This window comes from Hoplias malabaricus, chromosome 16 (assembly GCF_029633855.1).
Source record: "Hoplias malabaricus isolate fHopMal1 chromosome 16, fHopMal1.hap1, whole genome shotgun sequence".
NCBI classification, from domain to species: domain Eukaryota; kingdom Metazoa; phylum Chordata; class Actinopteri; order Characiformes; family Erythrinidae; genus Hoplias; species Hoplias malabaricus.
In genome coordinates this window covers 23,805,213-23,823,728 of record NC_089815.1, presented here as the reverse complement: position 1 = coordinate 23,823,728, position 18,516 = coordinate 23,805,213, and the positions used below count along the sequence as shown (strand labels likewise).

Below are 18,516 nucleotides of genomic sequence, written 5' to 3'. Positions count from 1 at the left end.
ATAATGTTTGTTATTTAGCTAGATACTGTCATAACAGTCAGTAATAACGGTGTTTTACCGCGGCGTTGTTCAGCTGTTGTCCACCAGTGACGTCACGGTCGCGTTCAAGAATTTCCGTAGCGAGCTCGTGTTTTTCCGTCAGTTTAATAAAATTGTCAGTTTTAAAGCAAATTAAGCTGCTATTTTCATTTTAATTCATACTTATATATGTCAGTATCTAAAATAATGTGAAATATTCATGGAAGTCCATTAGGTGGTGCTTAGCCTTTAAGGGTTTCTGAGGTAATAAACCCAAAGATCCCATCAGCATGTGGCTTAAATTGCTATATAATAAGTTTAATGACAATGGATTAGCATAGATGTTAGGGGTAAATTTGGATAGCAAATCAATTGAATTAGCATGTGTTACAATTTTACTTATACCATTTTCCCATTTTAAATAATTTAATAATGAGAATATGTATTTTGCATTTCAAAAGAAATGGTACAGCCTGAAATTACCAAGAATTATCATATTTGCTGGCTATGTTTAGAAATTATTTCATTATAATAGAAATAAAAATATACTGTTCTCATCAGACGACCAAGGAAGAATGTGTCTTTTGTCATTTACAATGGTGGAATTGTCTTAAATAGAGGTGGGCATCAAAACACAAAACTACCAAAACTACCGTTTTCTTTCTTTTCTTTTTTTTTTTTATTCAAGACATTATGTATTGTTACCATACATAAGCTGAGTGAAAAAGGAGTATAAATGATCTCACATCTGGAAACAAGAGCAAGAGAAATTGGGTGAGGACCATAAAAGTGCTACCAAAGGGCAATACATTCAGTACTGTAGGACAATGGACAAGCATAGCAGATCTTGTTCAAATTATTTAACGCTGCACATATAAAACTAAAGCACAAATGGGATTTTATATAACATGCCCATTCCCTTAGCACACATGATAAGTTTGATCATGAATAAATTAACAAGTACATACACTTTAATAATAAGAAAAATAATTGTAAAATATGTTCATTTTAATTACATTCCTTTAATTCATCCATTACAATACTTTCACAATATGCCAAGTGTTCTGAAAAAAGATTAAGAGTTAGAAATCCTGAGACACAGTGAACTTAATTTTTAAGGGGAAAATAAATCACTTTCAGCATATTCTGCAAAACTGCCTGAGATTCAAAACTTTGAGGTTAGGGTGCTACAGCACACCAAATATGCTATCACATTTCCATCTTTATATAAGTTATATGTATATTAGCCAAACCTAAAAGCAAATTTTAGTGATGTTAAAAGTATTATACCACTATGCATTAAATACATGTAGTTACACTTATACAACGATTTTCGATTTTCTACACACCTCAACCACCATCAATGTGTAGCATACTTCTGGACAATTTAAGGGCAGCCAATTTGCACCAGTACTATCACCACACATCAGCTCTTTGGTATAGAGGATATGAAAAGCAGAGCCAATTTTTTAAGATTGGTGTGAATAGACCAGAAGTAACAGAAAGTTAACAACCTTACTCTTTTTTGAGGACCTGCCCAGGGATCTTTTAGGAATTGAGAGCGTCAGGAGCTCAGTTTTACATCTTATTTGAAGGACAGCATCATTTACTCAGTACAGTGTCCTGGTTACTGCACTCAGGTATTTGTGATTCACACAGAATAAGCAGGTCCAGCCAATAGCATCAAAATATTAGTATTTTAAAGCATAAATTATTCATTCATTATCTGTAACCGCTTAGGGTCCAGCTCAGGGTCTCGGTGGGTCCAGAGCCTACCTGGAATAATTGGGCACAAGGCGGGAATACACCCTTGAGGTGGTGCCAGTCCTTCACAGGGCAACTCACACACATTCACTGACACTTACGGACATTTTTGAGTCGCCAATCCACCTAACAATGTGTGCTTTTTGACTGTGGGAGGAAACCGGAGCACCCGGAGGAAACCCACATGGACACAGGGAGAACACACCAACTCCTCACAGACAGTCACCCGGAGCAGGACTTGAACCCACAACCTCCAGGTCCCTGAAGCTGTGTGACTGCGACACTACCTGCTGCAAATTAGATTTTTATTCATGGCTATATTAAGGTTAGAATAAGATCAGAATTAAATTGATTAAAGAGGAAATATTGTTTTTGTAACATATAATGTTTTACTGGAAATATTAAAACAAAATAATAATAATAACTTGAGCCATTTGCTCTACTAAGTATTCATTGTGCAGCTATATCACAGCATATCAACAATATTATAGAAACACTCATACAAGACACTAGCTGGAGAGAGGTGTTTGTAAATTCATGGAAAAATATTGATCATATTAATCATATTTAAATATGCTAGCTCATATTTTCTCTGCCTCAGACCACCCAGAAAACTAGCTTATGCATTGTGCTAGAAAATACAACCAAACATATATTCTATTTCATGGAACCAAATCATTGTTTTTAATAAAGACACCTAGCTACAACAGATATATTGTGCTTGTTCGTCATATCCACAGTCATGTTACACAGCCAAACTGTACAGAAAAAACCCAGAAACTAGAAAAACCACCTCACTCCAGCATCCAGTGTTGTACCATAACTACCAAATGCTGCAGTGTTTAAGACTGTGGTGATCTTTTTTTACATTCATTTTTAAGGAGAAAAAGCATGCCAATGTAATCTTACAAAACACACAGTGGTAACAGCACAACACATATGTAATACAAGTTGTTCCTGTTATTTCCTTACTTCACTCTAGAGTAATATTAAAAAAAACGAACATACCACAGTTTCAGTACTTTTTCACTAAGTTATCACAGTGAACGTACACAAATTAGTCTGCACCTGGATCTTGCTACACTGTACACAGTTAAAGTGCATTTTGAAATAAATATAATGTGCTTGCTGTCTTTGTAAAAAATCTCAAAGAAAAAAAAAGTGGATTTGCACTGTGGTGTTCTGTGCTTGGTAATAAAATATACCAAATTAATTAAACCTCATCTACAAAGTACTTCAATTTGAAAAAATTTAAAAATCAATTTCACATTAAATAAACTTCCAAAATAGTTCTCCTCTTAAAGCTTCAAAAGCAAAGTAATTTTATAATTTCACCAATTAGCATCTTTCAAATTATGTGAAAATGATAAGCAGTCTCAAAGAGTACTCCCAAGCATGTCACAGAGTAAAAACTGTGAAAGCAGCCAAGCATTCCTTGATTCATAACCTACAATAAAATGTGTAAATAAGGTTTTTCACTGAAATTCTACTTCAATGCACTTTAAGAGACAGGAGATAAAATCAGTCCCAGAGGTGTGAATGAGTTAAGAAACGTCCTAAAATAAGTTCCGGGGACATCATGTTCGGTATCGTTTTTGTAATTTCACTGTTCTAATGCACTTGACTCAGCAGATGATAGCATTGTCATTAAGTTGATGAGCTGAAGCAGGCCTAATAGGTTAAGGACAAGTATAAAATGTGCTGGGTGAGGGGATCTAAGGACTAGACTTGAGAAACTATTCAGAATTCTAAGGATTTCACTTGCTACAGGACATATTTCTTAAGACCGATCCAGTAGGTTATTCTATTAAGATTTTTAGATGAAAGGTGCATAGTTGTATGTCACTGTATATCTTAAAGTGGCTCCAAGATTTCCTGCCTTTATTCACACTATCTGATTGTGTCCTTATCATTGTCGATAGCAGTAATCACCCATTTCACCTACAAGGCTTGCTTTTGGACATTCAAAATGCAAAAGTATATGAATGGCTCATACACATTGTACAGATGCTCATACAGAACAAACACAAACCATGACTTTACTCCTGAGGTCATCTTAAACAACCTAAAACCCTAAAAAGACATTAGCACTATGTATACTACTGTACTGACCTTCTCATTTACAGACATGAACTTCAGTTAAATTAAAGGAATACTCTAGCAGCAGATGGCTGATTACCGTGGAGAACACTATCAGGATGTAGCTATCTCTGTATAGAAAGCAGAACAGAAAACCCACTGACTCAAAACTCACTTATAATAGAAGGCATTGGGTGGCTGCCAAGTTCCAACAGTAAATGTTCCTATGAAACGTGTTTTTGTAGAGTACTTTCATGAATGCTTCACTGAAATGTATTTGTAAATAACCTCTGTACATTGAATTCTTTCTGAAAAGTGACATTTCTTAATGTATTAATCCATGATAAACGTTATCAGAGTGGTTGTGAAGGTGGGAGTGTTTTCAAAGGCTCCTAACTGATGATTAGGAGAAAGGTGAAAACCTTAGGGAGCGCCAAAGTAAACAAATGTTGGTTTTTTGGTTTGGACGTTGTTCCAGTGTAGGAAAGTTGGATTTGTAATATATTTTTAGGTCCTAAAATCATTAAATGTACAGTATTTATACACTGGGTAATATTTTAGGGTTTTGAATGCATATGATAAATGTATGTCAAATATTTTCCCTATGTTTACATTGTGAGTCAGTAGGTTTTCTGTTCTTTTCTAAATATTTTTTGTCCAAATAATCAACAGTATAATACAGATGTATCAGGACTCAAAAATTGAGTATTCCTTCAGGGAGAACCACATCACTGGGTGAAGGAACTGGATGAAATTGTTAAAACCAAAATGCAACTTCTGCAATTCCATGTAACACATCACCTCACACTTTCCAGGCAGGCCATCAACGTTGAGTGACAGTTTGTGGCAGTATTATGGGAGTGCAAGCAATTCCTGCAAAGGATTCTGGAAAGTGCAAATCCCTCTCCCACTCGTCTGTCTCTGTGTTATAGACCTGGACGATGCTTGTGACGTTATTCAGATGCCAGTTGTATCCTCCAACCACATAAATTTTTCGGTCCAATAAACAGCAGCCAGCCTCAGACTGGCCTGCACGCATTGGACTGACGGTAGTCCATTGATCTGCCTCTGGAACGTAATACTCCACCGCTAACACGTCAAAGCAGCGGTCCACATGGTCCATTCTGCCTCCCAGAGCATACACCCGGTCATTTACACTGATCATAGCGTGCAGGACCCGAGGCTCATTCATGGGGCATTTGAAGTCCCACTGGTCTGTGATTGGATTGTAGCAGTGGAGGGTCTTTTTGTCCTCAACAGAAACCCCATATCCTCCGGAGATGTAGAGCTTGTCTCCACATGTTGTCCCTGCATGACCCCATATCCTTCTCTTTAACGAATCCACATAAGTCCATTCATTTTTCTTGGGACAGTAACATTCCACCGAAGATAAGCTTCCCGATCTATTACGTCCCCCAGTGGCATACAGACGGCCCTGCAAAACATTAAGTTGGAACTGGATTCGGCTCTCCTGCATGGGCTGGATGCGCAACCACTGGTTCAGATGGGAATCATAGCGGAAGCAAATATCCACTGCACCTTCACCACTACGATACTGCAGGTGTTGACCACCCACTACGTAGACAAAGTTGTCCAAAACTGACACGCAAGCATGGCTGCAGCCAAACTCCATTTCAGTCAGTTCCTTAAACTGCCGTGCGGTGCTGTCAGGGAGATAATACACTTTACTGCTCACTGTACGGTCATTGTCAGTGTAAGGTGTCCCTCCAAAAGTAATAAGTGATATAACATCTGAGCGAATAATGGTGCGAGGAGACTGCATCTCATGCTGTCGGAATGGAAGGATCTGATAGTTGAAGGCTTCGAGAAGGTACTGCCGGCACAGCACATCTTCAACCATGATGTCTACCGTCTGGACACTATCCACCAGTTCAGAGGAGCGCATGAGTGGAAAGCGGATGTGACAGAGGACCTGGTTGGCCCCAGCCCGGCGTGACTCATCATGCTGCAGCCAGCGAATTGCAGCACGGAATAGATCAATCTCGCTGCAGTTTTTCAGCTTGTTACTCTTCAGGAAGAAGACCAGCCTCTCCACTGGGATGTGAAGGAAGTCTTCCTCTTCTGAGATCTGGAGAAAGTGACGGAAGGTGAAGGCATCGACAGACTCCTTCAGGGAGGACAGGCTGAAAGTGGTGGCCATCTGCCCAATGTTCAGGCATGTCTCCACACTCATGGCTGACTTGAGGAACTCCTCACAAAGTTCCACCACTGGCACCATTTGGAGGAAGACGGCTGCCCCAAGCACATCCTGAATACAGTCTAGGTCTAGAGTGACCTCAGAGCTATAGGCGAAATCAATGATGTGTTTCAGTCCGCGGGCTGATAAGCCCTTTAACTCAATAGTGTCCTGATTTGACTCCTTCATGCCGCCGGTAAACATTGCTCTGGAAGAAATGGAGAGGAAGTGCTCCATAATTTGCTTAAATTATTGATCGGTGCATATTATATTTCATGAAACGTTATACACTTTTTCAAGCAAGCATTAAACTGTCTCTGATAATCTTCTGCTTCGTATGTTCTGAAATTACTATCACACCAGGAGCATTTTAAAGCGTAATCTTACCTAAAGTAGTCACTACAGGAGGCAAGAACAGCTTTGTGGACCTGAAAGTGTTCTTCGTTGATAGCAAGCACCACATCCAGCAACTGGCCTTGTTCTCTTAGTGCAGATAACCCCTTCAGAAGAGTGCTACTGTGACTAGGTGCTGAGAATGTGCAGCGGAGGGAGCTGTTCTTATTGTTAGCCATGCTGAAAAAGAGGAATCGGTTTACATGGGCCTTTTATCTCTCATCACTCTCTGCTCAAAATCTCTGGTTATATAATCCATGAAACTTTAGAAATCTGCCTCACTATTCATGTGGATTACGACTGCCCAGCAACAGTTTTTCAGTTTCTAGGCACTGGGTCATTGTGACAATGGCAACTGTGTTTTGTTTTTAATTATTCATCAGCAGTCAATTATTCATCAAATGTATAATCTTCCCTTACTCAGGAAATACCAAAGAATGACATAACATCAGTTACTATGGGAATAAAAGGAACTTACATACATTGCATACATTGTTCGAGTGCATTACTTCATCATTGTCAAAGGCAGAACGAGTCCGGTTCATGCATGATGTATAAGCAAATAATGCCACAGTTTAAATCTCTTTTAGCCGGAACTAACTGTTAAAACAAAATCCACTGATTTTTCTAAATTCCTGCATAAATGTGTACAAAAGGCTTAGGGTAAGCCATTCACATTAGACTGATGTTAAATTCTCTGTTCTAGAAGAAGTTAATATAAGAATAGTTCACAGTGCTTTTGATGGAAACCAGATGTCCGAGGCATTCAGCAGCTCTACAAGCTTCGTTACATTAAGTTACTACATGGAAAGGTCATGTATATATTGAGGTTTTGAGGAGAAAACTAAATATTTCTGGGAGTGAGACAAGCGCAGGACATAATTTTACAACTTTTTGAATTTTAATGTTAGAGTGTTAGGTGTGAAATATATGTATTAAAAAAAAGAAAAAAAAGAGAAAAACCTAGTGTAACTAGTGTTTGAGGCCCAGGCTCATTAATGCATGGGCAAGTTTAACTGGGTTAATCCAATAACAAAACAATAAAGACTCTAAATTGCTTTATGGTATAAACTGTCCATAAATATTCTCAGCATAAAAACAGATTACAATCTGCTGCTGTACCAGTCTGTGTCCTTTTCTTTATTTTAGTTTTATTTGATCTAAAACTACTACACGTCAATAATAATAATAATAATAATAATAATAATAATAATAATAATAAACACCTATTATATTTTTTTTATTTATTTTTTAAATACTGCAAAAGTAGCAGTGAATTCCACACAGTGACGTGGAACCTTTCAGGTAGACACAGAAAACTAGAGCCAGATAAATCTGCATAGGTTTTTATTCGGCTTTCAGGCGCTAAAACTTTACCTGCTCTGTGAATGATTCCCAGAGAATTCCCCACCGTCCAACTCCGCCATCTTCGGTCACGGCGCACACTGTGAGGGGCATCATCATCAGGAGTGGGCAAAGTGTCCCCTCACCTTCACACACCTCTCAGCTCTCCCGGTCTTCATATTTCAGATATTAACCCGAGAAACCAAAGCCCACGGTCCTCAAAATACAGCTTCTTCGGGAAAGAAAAATCACAGCAGGGGCTTACATTCCGACTAATGAAATCTCCGGTCAGTAACGAATCTACTCGCATAAATATATTCACAGTCTCAGCTGAAAAACGGAGTTAAAACCACCTCGGCTTCTTCACGCATCGCCTGCGCTATGTTTCAGCTCTCAGCCCCAAACCGCACAACTGCACTACGTAATGCCATAAGGTTCTGGGTGCGTTCACATCAAAAGAAAGCTGCGCACAAACACAACACCGGGATTTCTGAACATAAACAGTGGCTCCCAAGTCACGAAAGTCGGAGATGTGGTATTGTTCCAAAAAGCAGGATTTCTCAGTTACTCCGTTAAATTAAGCCCAAACTGAGAAGTACGTTAAATAGAATACATTCTGAAATACCCCATGTTTGAGTAATACATTTTTTTTTAAATTGATACAAAAATATGTCGATTAAAAAACTTTACAATATTTTGGTTCTTGTGACAGAACAAAACTCTTTTGAGACTGATGAACAAATTACTATTAAAATATATTTTCATAATCCATGCTTATACGGTCATATATCCGCAAATATGAAAAGACATTATATATACAGGTAGATCCTAACTATATACTTATGACAACTCTAGTTGGTAGTGATGGGGGTAGTCCACAAAGCAGGATTTCTCCGTTTAGCCTGATAATTTAGGGCAATGCTTGTTTATTTTGGAATCACGCAGCGCTGTTTTTGTGAACGCACCTCCGAGGGGCGTGCCCTTCACCTCGCGCGACGCTGCTGTATGACGTAACCACACGCGCGCCGGCTAAAAGTTGCACGAGGGGTTTTAAAGCTCGTCGTTTGAGAAGCAGCGGCTCGTTTCTCCGAGAAAACAGAACCTAACCGGTTCCTCTTTAACCCCCACACAGTCCGCGGAGGTGCTGACCGAACTCGGAGGCGCAGGAATGGCATCTTTCGAGTCTCTGGGTTTGTCCGAGTGGCTCGTGCAGCAGTGTAAACAGATGGGAATCTCTCGGCCGACCCCCGTACAGGAGAACTGCGTCCCCCCGATTCTAGAAGGTAACTGTACATTAACGGTCATGTACAAACTTACACTGGTGCACAACCATATGGTTTTAAAAACAACAGCTTTATTGAGGGACTTACCACACAATCTTCAGGCGTCTTTTTCTACAACCGCAGGAAATGTTTTTTCAATGTGTTAAGTTGGAGATTCACCCAATTATATCAGCGTTTGTGTGTAAAGTATCAGTACAACACATCAACACATTTACCAAAACTTAACCTACAGCCATTTACTATGCACTGTCATCAGTGACCCGTCACGTGTCTTTTAAAATCTTTTTAGATATATATCTTTTTGAATAAATATTTTTAATTATTATTTTTTACTTGAATACATGACTGATGTTAATGCCTGCTTGAAACTCCATTTTGCTCTCGATTTAAGATAAACCTGTACTGTGTGATACTACTGAGATAAACGTGTAGTGAGAAATTGGAACGTTAGTGTGATTCATGTTTATTTCTTTTATAATATTTCCCCCAGGTCGGGATTGTATGGGATGTGCAAAAACAGGAAGTGGCAAAACAGCAGCATTTGTTTTACCAGTCCTCCAAAAACTGTCTGAGGATCCATATGGTATATTCTGCCTGGTGCTGACACCCACAAGGTTGGCTGTTATTTCATACACAGATAGTCGTAGCAGTAATAAAAACAGGATATAATTGATGTCACACATTTATGTGTGCTGTCTTTTTTTTCTTCTCTGCTCAGGGAACTAGCTTATCAGATAGCAGAACAGTTCCGGGCACTGGGGAAACCTCTGGGTTTGAAAGACTGCATCATTGTTGGTGGAATGGGTATGACTGTGTGGTTGATTTTTGATGAAATGTATATCATTATGCCAAAGTACACCAGTATTTATGATTTTGAAAATAAGGTTACTACTTGTTGGGGAAAAGTAAACTAGTAATTCAGTTCCTTGTCACTTGGGTTGTTACCAGGGCAATATTTAGATGTATATTCCAGTTAATAACAAGGCACATTTTATATGCCAGAGACAGTACAACTGTTTTTCTTACTTCTTTTAATCCTGATAGTTTTATTAGTGTTTGTAAATTCTTTAGTTTGTAATATAGATTTTGTTTATCTTTTCCAATTAGACATGGTGACCCAGGGGTTGGAGCTGTCAAAAAAGCCACACATTGTTGTTGCCACACCAGGGAGGCTTGCTGATCACATCCGGAGTTCTGACACATTTGACATGAAGCGAATCAAATTTTTAGTAAGCTGGATTCATCACACACAATTTGATTCAAATTCACTCAGCTGTTTGCACCATTAGCCAGTAAACACAAACGACATTGCAGTAATGTTGTTAAATGGTGTGTAATTGCTGATGTCTTCTCCATAGATTTTGGATGAAGCAGATCGATTGCTGGAGCAGGGATGCGCAGACTTCACTAAGGATCTAGAAGTTATTCTCAGTGCTGTGCCGGCGAAACGGCAAACATTGCTTTTCAGTGCGACCCTGACAGACACACTCCAGGAACTGAAAAACATTGCTATGAATAAACCTTTCTTCTGGGAAAACAAATCAGAGTAAGGAATGAAAACACACTGCTAAGTTCTGTCACTGTTTACTGCCCAATTTATACGTTTGAGGCGAACCTACCATGCAGTCAACCCAAGCCACTCCAGAAATGTAATTACCTGTCGAGTCAGTGCAGACTACAACTATAATTGGTCAGTAGTCAGACGGGCAAAAAAGTACAGAAACATGAACTCCTCCACACTACAGAGACTATGGGGAAAAAATAACTCAACGAGAAGAGGGACCATGCATTAAAACACGCCGACTTTGTCTTTTTTATTTATTTATTTATTTATTTTTTCCTTTCCTGGCACCTCATGTAAACTATTCTCTGTACCAAACAACAAACTACTTCTTTAATAGTGCACTTTAAATATTTATAAAACTAATATACATGGTGTAGAGGAAGATGTATGGGATTCAGTCTTAATGTTGCAGTGGTGTAATTGTAGCATGACACAGACACCAATGCAGAAGTATAAATCTGCCCCTTTATAAAATGGCAGGGCAGTAAAATTTAGCTAGAGAAGAACGTTAAGTACCCAGTGTACACCCTTTTGATTTCCTAGCATCAATCTGAAACAGTGATACACTGAAGTTGTTTGTACCTATATTAGATTTCTTTGTCATTGCCATGATTTTTAGAAAATGCAAAGCATTTCAGCAACTGTTTTTGTCATAATCCAGTGTTTTTAATGAAAAATTCATAGTTACAAATTGATATTTTCCTCTAGGGTTCGAACAGTAGAAGAGCTGGATCAAAGATACATCCTTACACCTGAGAAAGTCAAAGATGCTTACTTGGTGCATCTTATTCAGAAATTCCAAGATGAAAAGGATGACTGGTCGATAATGATATTTACTAACACATGCAAGTAAGTGCCCTGAAGAAAGATATTGCAATCACATAATATTAATGTTGTTTAAAACAAGAGCAAAGAGATGCTATGCAGGCCTAGTTTAACCAGACCGCAATTAGCCATTGTCACAGAGGTTTTTCTGGCATTTCAAAAATGGGAAAATCCCAACAAACATCATCATTTTGTCATTGGAAGGTCTGGAGAAGCTTTGGTGCTTTATATTAATGTCTTTGTTTACAATGACATGTAATAAACTATAAAATTAGTTAATTACTTCTATTTGAACATTTCTAAAACCAATCACCATAACATTTTATCAATAAAGTAATATATACTTGTCCGACTGATAAACGGTGCTGTAACAAATTCACAGCCCTGTTTATATTTGGTGACACCTCACTATGGTGTTCCGGCTTCAATACTCCGGAGATTTTGATGTAATTTACTCACCAGAAAGTCGGTGACGGTGAGATGTGTCTGTGTATTCATGTCGTTATAGGGACAGACAAGATGACTTTTTGTTAAATATACAATAGAAAAACAAAATGCTGGGTCATAGAAACATTCTCCAAACATAAAGAAGAGACTGTGATAAATATTACCTCAACACATTTCTGTTTGAGGCTCCAGTAAAACGCAGAGCTGCACCACGGTGGACGGTGGACATACAGCGCTGAAGCGGCGCAAGCATGTTCCAATTCAGTTCTCAACTCTCTGACCCCTTGAACACACGTATTTGTAGGTCCTAAAAAGAGTACTTGTCCAGGGAAAGGAGGACCTCTGGTCACCGTTGAACGGTTCCAAATTTAGTTCACGAACTGGAATGTGAAATATGGCTGAACTAACTACAGACGGTGTAGTGACGCCACCTTAAGTTCTCTCTGTGAAATACGGCTGAATTAACAGTTACTACTCGCTCATTCGCGTTTCAACATTAGGTGTCATTCAGTCAGTAAGCGCATATGCCTCTTCTAGGCCGGTCATGCAAAAAAATTATAATAATAAATAAAAAAAAGTGCTTGGTGTAAAAATAGTGCTTAGTGTAGTGAGATTAATTAATTTTTATTTATTATTATTTTTTTAGGAATTGCCAAATTCTTACAATGATGCTTCAGGAATTCAGATTTCCTGCAATCTCCTTGCATTCCATGATGAAACAGGTACAGCATTCATTATCAAATATGATGGAGCACACGATTCTGGTTTTCTTACTTTCTTGACTCTTTTTGAAGTTATTGTGTCCTTGCATTATTTAGAGACAGCGGTTTGCAAACCTGGCCAAGTTTAAGTCCAATGTCTTCAAGATCTTGATAGCCACAGACGTTGCTGCCAGGTACAATTACATTACAGAATACAGAGCAATCAAAAAACTCCCAGATCTGTTTATTTAAATTTTCTGTTTCTTGGTTTGCCTCTGTATATGGTGTTTTTTTTTTTTTGTTTTTTTTTTCCTTTTCTCTCTCTAATTAATTGATCCATTTTAATTTCTGAAGGGGTCTGGATATACCTACAGTGCAGGTTGTCATCAATCACAATACTCCAGGCTTACCTAAAATCTACATTCACAGAGTGGGTAGAACTGCTCGTGCCGGTTTGTATATATATTTTTTTATTTGTTTACTTATTTCCCACTAAATATATTATTTTCTTCTGTATCTAAAACAAATGTGTGGGGGTTTTGTGTTTCAGGAAGAAATGGAGTTTCAATTACACTAGTCACACAATATGACATTCATCTAGTCAAGTCCATTGAGGAGCAGATCCGTAAGTTGAGGTCCCAATCCACAGTGAAGCAATCATAACAGTGCAAATTGATTGAATGTTGATTATATACCGCTCAGATATACTTATGTGACCTACAAGCTACTTTCAGCTAAAATTTAGTCAAAATTATTTTATGTTTTCAGAGACCAAGCTCAAGGAGTACCCAGTGGAAGAGAAAGAGGTGCTGAAGATTCTTACTCAAGTTAACGTGACGAGACGACAGTGTGAAATTGTAAGAAGTGAAAGCTGCTAAACTTTCATTTCTGTATTATAAAAATAATAATTGAGGGTTATTGGTCTTTACACCTGTATTTTTGTACATCTGTGTTTTGTAGAAACTAGAGTCTACAGACTTTGGGGAGAAAAAAGAGATCAACAAAAAGAAGCAAATGATCCTAGAAGGGAAAGTATGTACTCTCAAAAAAAACTTACATTTTAAGAATAATATCTCATATACAAGAACACATCTGTGATAACACAACAGCAGAACTACTTTATTAAACTTGGTTTAAATTTTTTTTTTTTTTTTTTTTTTTTTTTTGCTATAATTTATTTTCTCCTGATATTAATCTGTCCATATTCAACCACAGGACCCTGACATGGAAGAGAAGAGAAAGAGCGAGTTTGCCAAAAGAAAAAAAGCCAAAAAGGAACTAAAGGGGAGAATTCAGGAAACAATCCAAAAGAAGAAAAGCGGGACACTGAAAAAGAAAGGAAAGAATACCAAAGTCACATCTTCAGGACACTCATAAATTTTGTGTTTTGCATTGACTAATAAGTATCCCAGTGGCACTACAGCTAGTGTCACTGCAACACATCTCTTGGATCATGTGGTCACAGGTTTGAATCTCACCTTGGATGTCTACCCATGTGGAGCTTGGTGTGTATACCATGTGTCTGTATGGTTTTCCTCAGGGTGTGCTGGTTTCCCCCCTCAAGCCACCCTCACCAAAAAATACTGGTAGGCCCAGTAATTACCCAGGGTAAGCTACAGACCTGATGAGGACAAAGCAAATGTGGGAGATGAATAACTGAATTGTATATATTAATAAAAAAATTTTCCCAGCTTCATTATTTCTGAAAAAATGTGAAATTCATTGTGTGGGTTTTTTTTTCTTGAGGTCCTTACAAGTTAATTAAAAAAGTGCTCTGAGATCCACTTGCAATATTAATGTTGGTGTAATTGTGACATTTTAAAAATAGTTTAATCTGAAACAACTATGTGATGAGGTGGGGCTAAGTTGTTGAGGGCTGAATATGAGTAAATATATTATATATAACGGCAGGGATATACAAACGTTGGGCATTACAGTGTATGTTAAATATAGTTTATGGAAGCTGAGCTAAACACACATGTGCAAGAACCGAAAATGGCTTTTATTTTGTAGTATTTGGGGGCGCGCTGTAATATCCCGGATGGAGCGTGGAGGCGCACTCTGTTGAACCGAGATCCTGAGCGTTGACTGAATTTGTTCCTTTACCGCACAGTTCTGCGCTATTAAGTCTGAAATGGTGAGTACACGTTCTCTTTTACGCTCTGAAGTGAATTGTATTTATAAAACCAACCGCTGACGCCAAAACCCGAGGCTTGGCCCCAATAGTGGCTGCTGAACCGGGCCGGGCTTCAGGAGATGTTTACCGGGTAAACGCCGAGGTCTGAAGCTAAAGCTGTTGAATCTTCAGACAGAGCTCAGCTCCAACACACGGTTAACATAGGCGTGGTACGATATTAGTGTTATATCAGTTAACCATGACATTAATATAAGCAATTTGTAGATGAATTTACTTTGTAGATAATTCTTCTACATTTACATACCGTAGCACATATGTTCTGCATTTTTTTAGCCCCATTTCAACTTGTTCTTTAATGGTCAGGACCACCACAGAGCAGATATTATTTTAATGATTAATTCATCTCAGCCTTGCGGTAACACCGACGTGGTGGTGCTGTGCTGATAGGATTGGATCAGTCACAGCAGTGCTGATGGACTTTCTAAACTCCTTAATGTCACTGCTGGACTGCGAATAACCCATCAACCACATATATCCAGGAACCAGGGTCCTGTGACCACTGATGTAAGTCTAGAGTATTAAGTAACACAAAGGGATTGTTTCCCAGACAGGGAATTTTTATTGTGATTTTCCATTGAAAGGAAGATATAGTCCAGGACTAGGCTTATTCTTTGTCTGGGAAACAGCCCCAAAGTGTAGCAGCACATAGTCCACTGTCTCTGACTTTGGAGCTACAAAATAGCTGTGTATAATACAGTGTCCAGAGTGTTGAAAAGAGCAGTGCTGCTGTGTCTGATCCACTCATACTAACGCAACACACAGGAATACACACCACCACCACATCAGTGTGTGTGCAGAGCTGAGAATGAGAACTGCAAAGTACCCCTGTATGGTAAGTGGAGCTAATAAAATGGGCAGTGAGTATAGAGTGTAATATTGTGGTAGATTGGTGTACAATTATAAGTAACATTATTGATAGTTGCATATATTATCCTTGATATATATGATTTTTCATAACGTTTGTTGAAGTTATTTTGCAGAATAGTAATCTTGCGAAACTAAGCAACGCATAAATAAGAACGGTTTTTGATCGTGAAAGTGATTTCCATGAAAGTCAGCAAAATGACACTCTCAGAGGAGTCAAGGGATCATGGCTGTTCTTAAAAATTCTTAAATCTTGAATATTATTTGTGGATAAAAAGGTGACTCACCCAAATGTTGTATTGTTTTCTCCTCTTTCCCTACAGCTTCCACTATCTTTACTAAAAACAGCACAGAACCACCCAATGGTATGTTCTAAATGTATTTACGTACATGTTTCTATATGATCAGACATTTTAGTTGCCTCTGCTACTTGTATCTTTCTGTATTGTTTACAAACTAAGGCAACATATACTTGTTTAGTTGAAAAAAACATTTGGAATGTCTAAGCTTTGTCAAAGTCAGTGGATAATGTTAGTACAGTTTGAATAAGTCGGTACAACACTATGTTCATTTAGTCAATTGTGTCATGTGCAAAACCACTATTTAAACATGATTTGAGTTATTACTGATGGACTCTGAGCATAGTGTGCAGCTAATTGATTTTGATATTTTAAGCTGGTGGAGTTAAAGAATGGGGAGACATACAACGGTCATCTGGTCAGCTGTGACAACTGGATGAACATTAACTTACGTGAAGTCATCTGTACCTCCCGTGTGAGTATCTGCTAAATATAACAAAAACACCATATACGGAGTTGCCATTTGATTTGGTTTGTCAGCCTTTTACCTACTCTGTTGTTACAAGGTTGCTAGTGTTTATGTACTCGGAAATACCCCAGCAGTACAGCTGAACTTCACATTTATTTATACCTGCATAAAACTGCTGTGGAGAGAATGGTTTCCCTACTCTAGTGAGATTGGGTTATTGCCATGTCCCATTAATGGATAGAGTAGAGGGGCACGCACATGGTATACCTTTCCCCAGTTTATAGACTGCCAACCATGTTTTTGGACGTACAGGGGGTCCTCGACTTATGACGTTGATCCGTTCCTACGTCGCGTCATAAACCGATTTTTGGTGTAAGTCGGAATATATGTACATACTGTACGTAAATAACATACTGTAAGCACTTATCCTATCCTAACACCTATCCTCCTCGGTCCCGAGCCACGTAACCGTGTATTCTTCCGCCGCGCACACCAAACACGAAGTTCGCGTTACAGCGTTTACGACGCAAAACCACTTCAGTCGAAACAAGGCTTTATACAGTAAATGGGAGATGACCACGTAACCACGAAACATCGTAACTCAGGACTGACGTAACCCGAGGATCTCCTGTATTTGAATTGTCTTTCTTTATAAAGGGGAAAACAAAAACAACCAAATTATATTAAATTAAAAAATTAAAGCATTTACACATTATTGTACAGGATGGAGATAAGTTTTGGAGGATGCCTGAATGCTACATCAGAGGAAGCACCATCAAATACCTGCGGATCCCTGATGAAATCATCGACATGGTTAAAGAGGAAGTTGTCTCCAAGGGCCGTGGCAGAGGGGGCATGCAGCAGAACAAACAGCAGGGAAAGGGCAGAGGAGGTGGCGCTGGCCGAGGTAAAATGGGAATATATAAAGAGAGAGAAATATGATGATCCATATCCATATAAACTGTTAAACACTCAGAAGTTTAATCTGTAGATGAACAAAACCAAAAAGAGAGTTTTAATGCTCGGTGAATGAAGTAATCATGTTTTCTCAGGTGTGTTTGGTGGTCGTGGACGAGGGATGCCAGGTGCAGGCCGTGGACAACAGCAAGACAAAAAGCCTGGAAAACCACAGGGTGTCAAAAACCAGCACTGAACACAAAATACCTCCTTTTCTTTCACTTTTGTCACCTCGCCATTTGTAGACTAATACCATATAACTTCACATCACACTGCAAAATATTTTCCTTCCCCACAATCTGATTTTAACGCAATAGTTTTTTTGGTAAAGACTGGTATGCAACTTTTGTTTTTGCATCACATGTATCCAAGGGGCATGTATCTATAGAAAACACTGCATTTTGTGTTTCTGCGTAATACATGGATTTCAGGGTTGATATCTTTTCTCGGTTTCATGGAAAATTAACTAACAAAAAAATTTAATTTGATAATTCGGGATGCCCTGAATATTTTCAATTTTTTTTGGTGGACAATACAAACACAACATGGCATCCATTTTTCACAAAAGATTCTATGTCCTCCTTGGATTCTACTTTTGGTTATATTAAGAATATTTCTGTTTTGCAATAGATTCGCAGTTATTCTGTAAATTATGTGCAGTTTCAATAAATGTTCTTTTGTTATCTGGTGCTGCTAATCTCTGTTAACAACTTGTAGCTCAATATTCAGGAACGTTATAGTGATATACAGACTCTAACTAGTGAAAGTGGAGGATCTTGGTTGGAGGATGATTAAGAACCTTTTGTATGGCCACATTATGATTGTTGCCTGCTTGATGTTTAACATAAGTTGATATTATTATTGTATTATAATGAAAACCTGTAAATTATATATTGAACAGCTTTAACAATTTTACTTTAATTCACTTTCCCAAATAATACAAAGCAGTGAAGGCTAAGGATGTAACGTAATCATCTGCTAAAACTTGGCATTATGTAATAATTTATCCATTTCAGGGTCACGGTGGGTCCAGAGTCTACCTGGAATCACTGGGCGCAAGGCAGGAATACACCCTGGAGGGGGCACCAATCCTTCACAGGGCAACACACACACAC

At 38.4% G+C, this 18,516-nt stretch overlaps 3 protein-coding genes across 5 annotated transcripts; 2 read left to right on the top strand and 1 right to left on the bottom strand.

Moving 5' to 3' along the window:
* Window positions 1-738: 738 nt before the first annotated feature.
* On the bottom strand, window positions 739-8,175 carry klhl26 (kelch-like family member 26). Its single transcript, XM_066646977.1, has 3 exons — window positions 7,829-8,175; window positions 6,446-6,631; window positions 739-6,266 (listed from the first exon to the last, which is right to left on the bottom strand). The coding sequence occupies exons 1-3, from the start codon at window positions 7,876-7,878 to the stop codon at window positions 4,685-4,687; spliced, it is 1,818 nt and encodes a 605-aa protein (XP_066503074.1). The 5' UTR covers window positions 7,879-8,175; the 3' UTR covers window positions 739-4,684.
* A 602-nt stretch (window positions 8,176-8,777) lies between these two features.
* ddx49 (DEAD (Asp-Glu-Ala-Asp) box polypeptide 49) lies at window positions 8,778-14,311 on the top strand. Its single transcript, XM_066647399.1, has 13 exons — window positions 8,778-9,078; window positions 9,569-9,692; window positions 9,797-9,882; window positions 10,186-10,307; window positions 10,437-10,624; window positions 11,351-11,491; window positions 12,561-12,636; window positions 12,733-12,809; window positions 12,970-13,067; window positions 13,166-13,240; window positions 13,384-13,472; window positions 13,576-13,647; window positions 13,831-14,311. Exons 1-13 carry the CDS (start codon window positions 8,964-8,966, stop codon window positions 13,990-13,992), a joined length of 1,425 nt encoding a protein of 474 aa, XP_066503496.1. The 5' UTR covers window positions 8,778-8,963; the 3' UTR covers window positions 13,993-14,311.
* Window positions 14,312-14,612: 301 nt separating this feature from the next.
* On the top strand, window positions 14,613-18,111 carry lsm4 (LSM4 homolog, U6 small nuclear RNA and mRNA degradation associated). 3 transcript variants are annotated; one of them, XM_066648355.1, is made up of 5 exons: window positions 14,613-14,752; window positions 16,000-16,041; window positions 16,352-16,450; window positions 17,168-17,351; window positions 17,497-18,099. In XM_066648355.1, exons 1-5 carry the CDS (start codon window positions 14,750-14,752, stop codon window positions 17,595-17,597), a joined length of 429 nt encoding a protein of 142 aa, XP_066504452.1. In that variant the 5' UTR covers window positions 14,613-14,749; the 3' UTR covers window positions 17,598-18,099. The 3 variants fall into 3 exon arrangements, with proteins under 3 accessions (XP_066504452.1, XP_066504453.1, XP_066504451.1); XM_066648356.1 differs by lacking the exon at window positions 14,613-14,752 and adding an exon at window positions 14,895-14,961 and having other exon boundaries at window positions 17,497-18,111; XM_066648354.1 differs by lacking the exon at window positions 14,613-14,752 and adding an exon at window positions 15,264-15,644 and having other exon boundaries at window positions 17,497-18,109.
* Window positions 18,112-18,516: the final 405 nt, after the last annotated feature.

Bases quoted from the DNA above. Each gene is read 5' to 3' on its own strand.
- ddx49 (XM_066647399.1), top strand. From the start codon at position 8,964: ATGGCATCTTTCGAGTCTCTGGGTTTGTCCGAGTGGCTCGTGCAGCAG. The intron at 11,492-12,560 runs GTAAGTGCCCTG...TTATTTTTTTAG, and splicing joins ATATTTACTAACACATGCAA to GAATTGCCAAATTCTTACAA. The intron at 13,473-13,575 runs GTAAGAAGTGAA...TGTGTTTTGTAG, and splicing joins CGAGACGACAGTGTGAAATT to AAACTAGAGTCTACAGACTT.
- klhl26 (XM_066646977.1), bottom strand. From the start codon at position 7,878: ATGGCGGAGTTGGACGGTGGGGAATTCTCTGGGAATCATTCACAGAGC. The intron at 6,632-7,828 runs GTAAAGTTTTAG...CCTCTTTTTCAG, and splicing joins GGGAATCATTCACAGAGCAG to CATGGCTAACAATAAGAACA. The intron at 6,267-6,445 runs GTAAGATTACGC...CATTTCTTCCAG, and splicing joins TCCTGTAGTGACTACTTTAG to AGCAATGTTTACCGGCGGCA.
- lsm4 (XM_066648354.1), top strand. From the start codon at position 15,618: ATGAGAACTGCAAAGTACCCCTGTATG. The intron at 16,451-17,167 runs GTGAGTATCTGC...ATTATTGTACAG, and splicing joins AAGTCATCTGTACCTCCCGT to GATGGAGATAAGTTTTGGAG. The intron at 17,352-17,496 runs GTAAAATGGGAA...ATGTTTTCTCAG, and splicing joins AGGAGGTGGCGCTGGCCGAG to GTGTGTTTGGTGGTCGTGGA.